Source organism: Salmo salar, chromosome 02, assembly GCF_965601325.2.
Source record: "Salmo salar chromosome 02, fSalSal1, whole genome shotgun sequence".
NCBI lineage: Eukaryota > Metazoa > Chordata > Actinopteri > Salmoniformes > Salmonidae > Salmo > Salmo salar.
Genome location: NC_138292.1, coordinates 58,898,715 through 58,911,719, shown reverse-complemented (window position 1 = coordinate 58,911,719; position 13,005 = coordinate 58,898,715). Strand labels below are relative to the sequence as shown.

Below are 13,005 nucleotides of genomic sequence, written 5' to 3'. Positions count from 1 at the left end.
TACTGCACGATGCATGGTCATTTCCATAAGAAAAGAGGCATTGAGAATGAGTTGGGGCCACAATCCTTTCTTGAATCTGAGAAGCAGAACAAGGGGAATAGTCGTCCTTCATCAATCAATTGTTAATTAGTCTGCAATTGAAATATGCTCCTTCTTGGTGGACTTCATGTTACTTCAAGATTTTGAGGAAGGTAATATGATAGAATCAAGGGCCCTTGTAAAATTATTTATTCTTCTAGCATAAACTTCTAATTTTCAAACTAATCACATACTATTTTGATACATTATTGAAAGTATTTAGCCTTTTATTCACAGAACTAAATGTGTTATTTTGCATTGCCGTAAATATAAACATATTGGTGATTTACATGGCCTACAGAAATAACCTATATGGTAGTCATTACCACATATTTACCACACATACACAACTGAATAGTGCCCAAGGTAGGCTGTTAATAAGACATGCACAATTTTATCATCCTCTATATCTGCCTGTCCATCATTTATTCTAGTGAGCAAATCAGACTGCCATTGTCAAGGGTACGACGGGGCGGGATCATGCTGTGTTGTTAGTGGGAGATCACGTGGATTGGCTGCTTGGGCATGGGGGCCACTTCCTACATTATTTCTGCTCAGAGGAGAGAGAGAGCGGTCTTAGTTTGAACAAAATGGCTGTAAGAACGCTGTCAACGATAGCTCACTGAACGCATTATGACTGTCCACTCCTACATTTGGATTTTTCGAGAATGTATTTTCTTGGATTCGTTTTTCAATTTGCATTCGTAGTAGCAAGGTCGTCGGTCAGATGTTGTTGCTAACCTGCTAGCTCCTCAGCTAGCGGCCTAAACACAAATTATTTCATTTTGCACTTTAACCCAAGTTGGCTAGCTAGCTAGCAATTTTCGTCGACAATTTACTGAAATCTGCCTGTTTTCTTTCATTTGCAAATTACTCCTTACAACAGTCGATGACTAATGCCAACTAGCTAACGTTAACAACTCAGCTACTTTTTGAGTCGAATTGTTTGTGTTGCTTTTTCGTTTTGCTGCTTTTTTTTTTTTTTCTATAACGTGATACTTTTGACGTTTAGCATTGTTTTGTGTTGCGAAAATTGTCCTTTTAGTGCATCGTTGCGCTAAAATACAAAGTTCTTGCTGTGTGTTTTTTCAAGTCTCGACCTCGGTATTTTTGTTATGAAGCGGCTCGAACAGTTATCCAGTCAGTCAGTAAGCCCCTGCAGCACGAGAGCTGAAGGTGGCTAATGCTAGCTAGCTGGATAACTGCGAAGACTCAATTCCTGATTTGTCATTTACGGGTATTTTTCGAAAAAGGCACAGGAGAATGCTTTTCTGCATCATTCTCTGCCATGCACCAACTTTGTATTGAAAGCTGCCAAAGCTCAACGTGTGATTACGCAAGGTAAGGAATACTTTATTGATATGCAACCACAGCTTGTTTGACAAGCGGCGTCCACCAGCCCGAGCCCCATACATTGTGTTCTATTATTATCTGACTCGGGGACTAACACTACCGTTAGTGTTTTTCTACTCTTCCAGTTTTCATAGTTACGTTGCTTTTATTTACTAACTTACATTAGCTGATGATTTATAGCAATACATTATGGGAAAGGGTAACGTCAGTTATATTATTTTGTTTTACAGTCAACGAGCCAATGTCAATGATAGTAGCTAGGCTGATAAGAATTGATGCCAACGAGCTGAAGCTTTAAATATAACTGCAAGGGTAACGCGCATTGCTGATCGGCTTAGTTTAACGTTAGCTATTATTGACAGGGGTTGCCTTCTCTAAAACACCATGATTTATCCATTGGTTTGGATGGAAATGCACGAGAGTTTTGTGTTCAGTTTCGCAAACTAGGAGCACCAGAGGCAGGTTATATCATAATCTAATTAATGGTCAGTTTAGCGCGGTTTGGAATGGCACTGGAATGGACTGGCTGTCCTGATTCTAGCGAATACATGTGTTGTAGGAAAAGCGCAGATTTTCTTGGTGGGAATACTTTCCATGTCAAATAAGTCAGTTGATTGTGTCATATTCATCATGAAATGTTGGCAAAAGGCATACCCCACACACCGTAATATTTGAGACTGTTCATTATTCCTCTTTGTTGATTCCATTCCATCAAATTGCTACAATAATGTGGACTGCACTGTGCAGTGTTTGTTTATTTGTTAGACATCACTACCCCCTTTTCATACAGTAGAGGAAGGTATGAGTTGTGATTGAACTGTCGCTTTCCCCCTACTATCCCTATGCATCCTCCCATCCCAAGGTGCTGGAGTAGATCCTATAGCCTCCACCCCCCCCCCATCTTATTTATCTCAATCTTCACACACCAGTGGGGCAATAATGAAATGCATAGCGAGTGGGGAGAGAGCCCGGGGAGTGGGGGACATGGTGGGTATATAGAATGCTTAACATGTATATATAGAATGCTTAACGTACTTACCGCGAGTAGTGTGACCATTTAATGTCAATCTGAAGGCTCTGGCTGCCAGTTGGTTAATGCGCTGCAGTTCTTAATCAGTTTGTGAAGATGCCGCCCCTCCACCCTGCGGCGCCCTAGCCCAACTGACAGCCCCCGAACCCTACACCCCAGCAACCTTTCTCTCCCTGTGTCGGGGACAGGGCTCCCCTCCCTCACCACCCCTGTTCAACCCCCCCGGGCATTCAAGGGGGAGGGGATGGGAAAATTGTACAGACGTTTTAGGGGTCTGTAAGCACCCAGTGGAAGTGAAAAGGGTCTGAGGGGTGGGGGGGGCGGCAGCCGCTGGTGAAGGGGAGTTATGTCGGTTGCCGTACTGTTTGGTGGCTTAAGGTTTCTGCATGCTTCGGTTCAGCTGGCCGAACGAGTGTGCTCGCATACTCCCTTAAAAGACCTTCGCTTGAAAAATTTTAAACGGTTGAAATAGTACTCTGTCCATCTGGAGATGCCGTAACCAGTATACGGTTCCTCAAAATATTCGGAATTAATCTAGGATAACTCAACAAATCTTTCACAAATGTTGATGTTTTTGCCAAGGAGATCTTAGTCATGCAATTTGACATCTAACTAAGATGTTTGGTGCAATATTTCTCAAGTGTTTTTTGAGAAAATACTGCACCGAACATAAGTGTTTGTTGTCCATAAACTAATTGAAGAATCCCTACTGTTGACCAATGACCGGCGAAGGGGCGTAGACTTCGGCTCTGCGAACAGCCGGGAAAACCCCTTGCCGAAGACCAAAACAAAAAAAAGTCACAATCGTCATAATATATGCACAAACTGTTTGTGATTGGAAGCATGCGGACACCATTACCCTCTCCAGACAACAGCAGGTGATAGGGCAATGAGGAAGGAAGGGGCAGTCTAGGGACTGATTGGGCATGTTGTCTTAACATGATGAGGATGTTGGCTACTTATGACGTTCCTGTGACCTACCGGTGTTATTTCGACCTTCAGTTACAAAATGTCATTTTTTCCCAGGAAGAAAAGCATTCTTTTATTAAACTATTTGACAATTCTGATAGATGTTATAAAACAACGTAGAGCTGTGCTTAGGGAATGAAATATGCATGGGACTGGAGAGGGAGCCGTTTCATTACCGGACTGATAACGACACGTTTGTTTTGATTAGTCTTGTAAAGGAGCCGAGGAATGGCTGCCTAGCAACACTACACCAAAACCCTTCCTTATCTCCAGTTCAGAAGGATCATTTGTTTGAAATTAGAGTGAAGGCTGCCTGAGGCGGATGTAAAAACACAAGCTGCTTTGGATTCTCCGTCGATGTCCTCAACAGCCTTGCAGACAAAACGTCATGAGCAGAGTAGGCAAACCCACGGGGTTCCATTTGCCTCAGTCTATCCATCCAGATCCCACACTGATCTCAGTCTCGCCCAGGCTTCCGCGCACCGCTGCAATATTAAGCCTGGAGATTACGAGCCTTTAAAAAAAAAAAAACAGGCCTGATGGATAACATGCTCTCTCTGTGTGCCAAGGGGTCATCATGACTGAGGCTGGTCAGGGGCTGGCGGTGGAGGGGCGTCAACAGTGAAATCAACTTAATTCAGTGAAGGCTTCTGCCAAACCCATTATCCTATAGCACTAGGGTGTTCTTTATAAGTCCCGGGGTGAAGCTTGAGCCAAACAGCTGTTGTCTGACTGACTGGTGTAATGTAATCAAAATTGGAATGAATTGAAGATCTTTCAATGGGGTGGACAGTGGTGGCTAGTTTAGTTCCTTTCCTGCCAACACTTGTCAGTTCCTACTAAGGCAGTCTTCCTTGAAAGTAAACAAAATCAATGTCATTACTTCAAGGGGAGTCGGCCTCTTGTGTGTGAGGCCAGGAGAAGTTGAAAGTGGGAAATGGAAACCCTCCCCTCAATAACCGTTGCTTATGTGGACAGGGTGGGTGAGGTCGATCGGCCAGGACCCCTAATGTAGAAGGCTGTAACTAACTAACGATGGTGCAGCCTGCCTGCGCACGTCTGGTCCATGTGAGCGGGGAGGGCCTGGCAGGGGCACAGGAGTGGGCGTCGGGAGGGGGAGCCCAGGCAGGAACTGTGTCTGGCAGCGATCTAGGGGAATGTCCAGTCGGTTTCGGGGCTGGTGGGGGCCTCCCCCTCCCGTTATGTTGTCTAATTGGAGAGACGATGCCTCTCCGCCTCACATCACATGTAGAGGACAGAGAGAAGCTGGACTTACCGTACTGTTTCTGTCAGACTATTAGACAATGTAATGACAACTTACTTACTCTAAAAACATCTCTTTGGGATAACCAATGTTTGTTTGCAGTTATGTGGATAACTTAAGTTATATTAGGCTACATGCTGTGGGATAAGTCATGTGTGTGCTAAGGCTTTTCCAGGTTAGGTTGAGACTTTGTTTATTTTGAACATACCTGTCAAATCCCCACCTGCATCTTCATTGATGCTTGTCTGAATCAGCCCATGTGACATGAATGGCATTCATACTTGGCATAGTTTGACTGCGTAGTGTTGAGTGCTTTAGTGCACATGGCAATTGAGTCTTGTTTGTTCACTTCACTTTTGAATGGCAAAATATTTTAACATTGGCTTGCATTTCCGGTTGGATAGCTTAGCCTACATGCACGTCAGCTGTTTTTCTCAGCCTGTTCCAATACTTCATAGATTTCCATGAGTTGAACACAGCACTAAATGACAAACAGCTTTTGCAATAAGCTACTTATGGGGTAACTTCAGTACCTTGATAAGATGGCCTGTTTGTCCTATTGCACATTAGCTCAATTCCCATTCATCTTGTCAGCCATGAAGGCATTAGTAAGTTATCAGACCCCCCCAGTCTGTCTCCTCGCAGCATCTTTCAAACACATCTGAGCTATATTATTTTTCCTCTTTCTCAGACTGTTGTGCTTTCTGCTTTTTTTTCTTTTGACAGATCCTCTCTCTCTCTCTGCTGTGGTTGGCAGCAATGAAAGGCAGACAGTCAATGTCAGAGCAACCTTGAGGGAATGTAGTCAACTGGCTCCATTCAAGAGACCAACTATTTGCCTTTTTCTTCTGTCGGTTTCATTTCGTTGAGTCCTCAAGGCTTTGACAGTTTTATTAGACTATAGTAGTACTGGAACAAGGCAGTCCAATGCCTAAATAGTAGATACTAGAGCCTTCGCTTTGCAGTTTTAGCTTACATTGGTCTTGGTCCTGATAAACATCTTGATCTGTATAGTTGATGAAGTAATAAACAACCTCATATCATTAACAATAGCTGAGGTTGTTAAGGTTGCTCCAGCACTGTTGTCAACCAGCCAATGTTCCACTCTATCTTGAGTTGAAGTAGAATGACTGTTTCACAAATAGACCCACTTTTCTCTCACCTTTCTAGTGGCCTATGTGGCTTGTCAACCCAGCTGAAGTACAGGTTATCAGAGTACAGTGCTCTGCTAAGCTTTTGTCAATTACCGTTATGGCCATGTAACTCTTCTCAGCCTTAGAAAAAAAGTACTAGGGTACTTTCCCTTATTGTCGGAGTCACAGTCCACAATCCACATTTCTCTGGCAGCTTAGGCTGCTTTTAGACAGGCAGCCCAATTCTGATCTTTTTTTCTCCTTCTGACCAATGGGATCAGCTCTGAAAAAGATCTGATTTGAAAAGACCAATTAGTGCGGGGAAAATATTAGAATTAGTCTGCCTGCCCTAACACAGCCATTGACAGCCTTGTCCTTTAGGCTCCCGAGTGGCGCAGCGGTCTAAGGTGTCACTACAGATCCTGGTTTGATCTCAGGCTGTATCACAACCGGCCGTGATCGAGAGTCCCATAGGGCGGCGCACAATTGGCCCAGCGTCGTGGGGGTTAGGGGAGGGCTTGGCCCGGGTAGGCCGTCATCGTAAATAAGAATGTATTCTTAACTGACTTGTCTAGTTAAATAAATAAAATAATACAAGTATAGAAACTGACGGACTCCCCATGCCGTCTCTACCCTGCAGTATCCCCGATAATCTAGTCTATATGCCTTTGGCATAACAGAAGCTTTTTATCAACTTAAAGTTTGAGTTCTTTACCTAATGAACTGCCTGAACATAAGTTCCCTATTGACTTGGTGAGGAAGCAGCTAGCGAAGACATTGACGTCTAATCATTTCTAAAAGAAAACTTCAAAGGAATTTTATTCTTAGCTTTCGTTGGGCTCTCGCCGCCAGCCAGCAACCAAGAGTATGAAAACCACCCCCCTCTTTTCCATTCATTGAGTCAGCCCAGCAGAATAGATGAGATAGCTGTTGTTCCCACTCATAAGGGCAGGCGGCATATTTCCACATGCTGATCTCCACCTGGCTTGAAAGCAGCACTGGTGACTGGAATGAGCAGAATGCTCCAGAACTGAGATTGACACAATGTGTTTTTATTTCTTCAGTTGGGGAATTTACAGGCGTGTTTTCCAGTCCATCGGCATTAAAGCGGCAATGAGCCGTTGAAACAATAACAAAGCCAACTCCCCACCCCTGTTTCGGCTGGAGAAATGTAACCACCCTCAAATTCATAGACAGGGCTATAGATGCAAGTATTGACCATCCATGACTTCAAAATGTATCTTTTTATGCATGTTTTGAGGCTAAATAGTGTTTGCATTTACTTTGTTTACAAACATTGAATTAAAACAAGCTTATTTTTGGTTCTGGTGTGGTACGACAGTTAAATTAAGGGCATAAGGCATTTATAAGTTATATTTTTCAAGAATCATTGAGTACGTATCATTCATTTAGAAGTTTAAGCTGGACTAAACTAAGGCTCGTGCCAGAGCTGGTCAAAAGCTGTGCACTTTATAGGGAGTAGGGGCTCTGGCCAAAAGCAGTGCACTATATAGGGAATGGGGTGCCAGTTCGGACACAGCCTAAGACTACACTAGTCTCCTCAGTCTTTAATGGTGGCTGTATAATTACTACTCTCCAGCCAGGTTGTGGGTAGCAGTCCTGGATAATGGCCGTGTGAAAGGGCTCAAGAGCTGTGGTTTCCTAATGGCTGGCTGCAGGAAAGCAAAAGGAAGGGGGATGGAGACTGTGGACTTCACCCCTTCCCTTCCTCATCCTCCATGGCTTTGCTCCGTTGTTCGTTGGTACAGTGGCGGTGTTAGCCGGAAGTGCTCCGGAACATGCCGCAGCACTGTTTGCCTTGCGGCCGTCGTGGCAACCTTGTCTCTGTGTCAGGGGCGTCTAGTTCTGCTCTGCACACTGCCCTACAGCCTGAGCCTGACTGTCTCTCTCTCTCTCTCTCTCTCTCTCTCTCTCTCTCTCTCTCTCTCCCCACTGCTATAGCCCCCTCGTCTCCTCTGGCTCTCCTCCTTGCTTGCTCACCCAAGGTGCGTGGATATAATAAGCTTCTCTTTTCTCCATATCTCTCCTTCTCCTCCCTTCCTCTATCTTGCTGTGTTTTTTGTTTTTCCTCTGCTCCACAGTGAGCTTTTTCTCTCCCTCCACAGATGCTCTCCTCTCTATCTCTCTCTGCTCTCTTCTTTCCCTATCTCCCTCTCCCGACGGCTGTCGTTCTTAATTGGCGTTGAATCTGCCTGTCTTTTCATCCTCCGGTTTTCCTCTCCTCCTCCCCGGTGTGAGCAGCAGCTCCAGCATCTCTCTGTGAACACGTCTCAGACTCCCTGTGCCGCTGTGCGTCTCTCTCACACACCAGTTAATCCCTCTTAACAAGCGCTGCTATTTCTGTGTAGCAGGATCCTCACAGACCATATAAGTCTTTCCTCCCTGTCTGCTTTGATTCTGGTCATGCAGAGTTTATATGCAGCTCACAGATGGAAGGAAACCTTTGCAATGCAACGCCTTTGAATGCTCAACTCTGCTACTATTTTTATCCATAAACAATTGTTAGATGTGTGCTATGAAGCGGCTAAACAAATCAATCTGTATATACATAGTGTGTAATCCAAAAACATGGGGAAGGGCGATTATGCATGTATCTAGGCTATAGGTCTTCCACAGTATATAACACAGGCATATGACACTGTATATGCCTACTAGACTGGAGTGCCAGGCAGGTTCAGAGAGCACTCCTTCACCAGAGTATGTCAGCTCATCTCTCTGTGTGGAGTGCCTCTGTCAGGCAGGTGTAACTTGATCCCCAGCCAACCCAACGTGTCAGCCTGACTCTGGGGGTGAAGGTGTCAGCAGCTCAGTGGGGACACAAGGGCACAGTCACACTGCCCTTGTCATTTCCCCTAAACTGGTGCCCCCTCTGTCTGCATTGCTATCTCTCTCTCTCTTGTTCTGTCATTGGACAACTATGCTATTTGAAAATCTATACTGTACATTTTTCTCTTTCTCGCTTTTCATTCACTCATCCACTTTTTGCTTTTCTTCCTCTCTCCTCTCACCTGGCTCCCTTGAGGGTAATTAGAAGTGAGAAGCAGGGCACCATGCTCACCGCCACTCTGTCCTGTCTCTGGAGGAACAACTCCTGTGAGGAGGAACAACTCCTGTGAGGAGGAACAACTCCTGTGAGGAGGAACAACTCCTGTGAGGAGGAACAACTCCTGTGAGGAGGAACAACTCCTGTGAGGAGACAGAGCGGTTGCTCCAGTGTCGTAGCTGGATGCAGTACTGTCTTAGTCTGCACAATTATGCTGCTTTTTTTGTCTCTTCTCGGATTAGGCCCAGCTGCTAGTTAAGTCTTCAAATTGTACTGTGCTTTCTAGGATTTAGATTGAGTGTCAACTACTTTGGGTTTAGTGTGAGACAGTTACAACACTAAGACTCTGTTAGGGACTGGCGCTGTGCTGTCATGTTACATCTCTGGCTCAGACCAGACGAGTAGAACATTGACTTGAATGGGGATGCCCGTTCTATTGAATCTATTTCTATGAAGGACAGTAGTGGACATTCAGCACAATAACAATCAGTTATTTTCAGTTGGTCTGTGCTGCGGTGCAGAAATGGATATCTGTGACATGATATTTTGGGAATAGCCTACATAGGCTAAATGTTTTATTTAACCTTTTATTTTGACAGGAAGTCATGCTGAGACCAAGGTCTCTTTAACAGATGAGTCCTGTAATTACCCAAAATATAGGCTACACATCAATAAATTAGTTTTCGATTTCCAATGCTTTCTCCTATGGATGAGTGGGGCACAGCAGTGAACAATGGCTTGTTATGATCTTGGATACAGGACCAGTCAGGTAGTTGTACTGTACAGCGTGGTCTGTTAGATCAACCTCTACTAGCCTGCTACCAAAATAGACCGACCATCATCCTTTATCAGTTTCCTTAACTGTGTATTTTCTAGGAAATGAGGTCAATAAATAAATACACGTGGTGTACTATTGTTGTCATAACCCTTCCCCCGCTTCTGTGTCCTCTGTCATAAGCTGGCTCACCGGATGGGTTGTATGGGAGATCCCATGTTAACAACAGCTAGGACGGAGGTAGGCTAGTAGTCACGAAGCAGTAGATGGACTGAGTCGGAGGCTCTCTTTCAGAAAATACCAGCACACAAAGGGTTCCGCCGGATATTTTTATATCCCGATCCAATGTCTCCTTCCCCCTCCTTCCACCCCTTTCTATTCTATGGGGGATTTCAGCATTCAGAACAGTGCCAGCTAGCCTAACCCCCCCCCCTCCCCTGCTTTTGGACTGGTGCCAAGGAATATCAGAGCATGGGGGGGGGATGGTGGGGAGAGATGCCAGTTAGACTGACGGGGCATTGTGATTGGTCGAGGGGGTAGTAGGGGGCGGGTGAAGGGGGGTGGTAGCCTATGGGGTTGTTGGATTGTTGGCACTGTGCAGGAGCGCTGGTCTGGTTAATAGGCAGATCTGAGAGAGGAGACACTATTGAGCTCCTACTTATTACCAGGCAGAGAACCAACCTGCCTTTCTGCCTGATTAGATATTAGTGCACCACACACACACACACACAGTTCCCTCTATAATGAATAGGTGTTTGATAGTGAGTTGTACTGTCCTCCCTCAGTCATTACAGCTAGATAAGTCCTCTGTCAGTATTCCCTACTGTTAAGCAGTACACTAGCTGTACTGTAGATTGACAGTTGTTAATGGCCATGCCTGCCAAGGTCTTTCTCTCTCTTGTCTCCCTCCCTCTCTTGCACTCTCTCGGTTTCATTTAAGGGGCTTTATTGGCATGGAGAAACATATGTTTACATTGCCAAAGCAAGTGAAATGGATAATAAACACAAGTGAAATAAACAATAACAAATTTACAGTAAACATTACAGCTCCAAAAGAATAGACATTTCAGATGTCATATGATGTCTATATACAGTGTTGTAACGATGTACAAAAGGGAAAATAAATTAACAGGTTGTATTTACAATGTTTGTTCTTCACTGGTTGCCCTTAACTTGAGGCAACAGGTCCCTCACTCTCTCTGTGTCAGAACATGGCTGTCCCTATGGACACTCCTCCCCACCATTACTCACTCTTACCCTGCCTCTGCCTGTCACTTTGATTGACAGTTCCATTCCCCTACCAACAGGCAACACACCGGGAGGCGGGCTTCTCATTACTCTCTGTTCATTATTATGATAATTCATCAATGTATTCATATGCAGGCCCCTATGGACACTGTCTGTAGACACTTTGTCTGAGGCTGGAGGAACTCAGGTCAGCTCCTGTGTGTGTGTCAGTCACTCAGGCACTGATAAAAATGTTTGTTTATGCCCTTCCTATTGCTGAGGACAGAGCACAATGGCCGATTGTGTGTGGAGGGAGTTGAAGAGTACGGTGAGATCCCAGAGTCCCACGATAGCAGGCTGGATTTGCAGTGAGAGGAACAGCCAGTCAGTTTGAAGCGGTCTAGTATTAACCACACTTGAGTTTTCCCATTGACGAGATAATAACAAGAATGTCCACTGTGAGTGGCACTTACTTAGCAGGCAACACTGACCACATTGGAATAGCTAACCTGCGTTAGCAGGCTTTGGACACACACACACACACACACAGGCTCCCCCAGTCCTCTCCTCCTCCTCATACCTTTAATAGTTTCCAGGAACCGTCACCAAACTTCAGCCAAAACAAATAAAGGCTTAAATGAACCACTTTCTCTCACTGGCTCTCCAGCTATCTGATCACTCCTTTGGCTGCCTGGCAGACCACTGGAGACAGACTTTGAGTTTCTTCTTTCTCATTCTTTCCTTTTTTCTATCTCTTCCCCCCCCCATTTCTCCCTCTGTCAGTTTCCGGGTGTCTCTCTGTTGCTCCCCCCCCCCGCCCCAATCTCTCTCTGGCCATGAAGGCAATTGCATTTAAGAAGCAACTCAATGTGTTACTTCTGAAATGCTGAATGTGCTTGGCGTCTAAAAGTCTTCTCTGGAAAAAGTTTGCTAGCTCTGACATTGACCTCTAAGCGGATGAAAGGGAAATTGTAGCGCTAGGTTACTGAACTTAAAGCCTGCTGCTCCTCTCTGCCCTGTTCTGAAAACCTCTCCCTTTCTGTTTGCAGCTGAGAGAAGCTAATAACACGAGAAGAGAACCATTTGATGGAAGAAAATACAAATAAAAAGCAAGAAAAGACCAAGAAGGAAGCTGCTCAGAAACAGGTGAGTTGTGTTAAGTCTCTTTGTCTCTCTGTCTCTCTCTCTGTCTCTCTCTGTCTCTCTCTCTGTCTGTGTCTCTCTGTCTCTGTCTGTGTCTCTCTGTCTCTGTGTGTGTCTCTCTGTCTCTGTCTGTGTCTCTCTGTCTCTGTCTGTGTCTCTCTGTCTCTGTGTGTGTCTCTCTGTCTCTGTCTGTGTCTCTCTGTCTGTGTCTCTCTGTCTCTGTCTGTCTCTCTGTCTCTGTCTGTCTCTCTGTCTCTGTCTGTCTCTCTGTCTCTGTCTGTCTCTCTGTCTCTGTCTGTCTCTCTGTCTCTGTCTGTCTCTCTGTCTCTGTCTGTCTCTCTGTCTCTGTCTGTCTCTCTGTCTCTGTCTGTCTCTCTGTCTCTGTCTGTCTCTCTGTCTCTGTCTGTCTCTCTGTCTCTGTCTGTCTCTCTGTCTCTGTCTGTCTCTCTGTCTCTGTCTGTCTCTCTGTCTCTGTCTGTCTCTCTGTCTCTGTCTGTCTCTCTGTCTCTGTCTGTCTCTCTGTCTCTGTCTGTCTCTGTCTCTCTGTCTCTGTCTCTGTCTCTCTGTCTCTGTCTGTGTCTCTCTGTCTGTGTCTCTCTGTCTGTGTCTCTCTGTCTCTGTGTCTCTCTGTCTCTGTGTCTCTCTGTCTCTGTGTCTCTCTGTCTCTGTGTCTCTCTGTCTCTGTGTCTCTCTGTCTCTGTGTCTCTCTGTCTCTGTGTCTCTCTGTGTCTCTCTGTCTCTGTGTCTCTCTGTCTCTGTGTCTCTCTGTCTCTGTGTCTCTCTGTCTCTGTGTCTCTCTGTCTCTGTGTCTCTCTGTCTCTGTGTCTCTCTGTCTCTGTGTCTCTCTGTCTCTGTGTCTCTCTGTCTCTGTGTCTCTCTGTCTCTGTGTCTCTCTGTCTCTGTGTCTCTCTGTCTCTGTGTCTCTCTGTCTCTGTGTCTCTCTGTCTCTGTGTCTCTCTGTCTCTGTGT

General features: G+C 45.2%; 1 protein-coding gene across 5 annotated transcripts in view; it reads left to right on the top strand.

Moving 5' to 3' along the window:
* The first annotated feature begins 607 nt into the window (after positions 1-607).
* LOC106587198 (trinucleotide repeat-containing gene 6C protein) overlaps positions 608-13,005 on the top strand; it is a 61,927-nt gene continuing 49,529 nt past the window's right edge. For 3 of the 5 annotated variants that reach the window (XM_014175377.3, XM_014175356.3, XM_014175329.3), the window contains exons 1-2: positions 609-1,419; positions 11,943-12,039. In XM_014175377.3, the coding sequence (XP_014030852.3) occupies positions 11,980-12,039 (60 nt within the window). In that variant the 5' untranslated portion in view covers positions 609-1,419; positions 11,943-11,979. Of the gene's footprint in view, positions 1,420-7,789; positions 7,834-11,942; positions 12,040-13,005 lie in introns of all 5 variants that reach the window. The other 2 variants (XM_014175337.3, XM_014175366.3) reach the window with 2 other exon arrangements.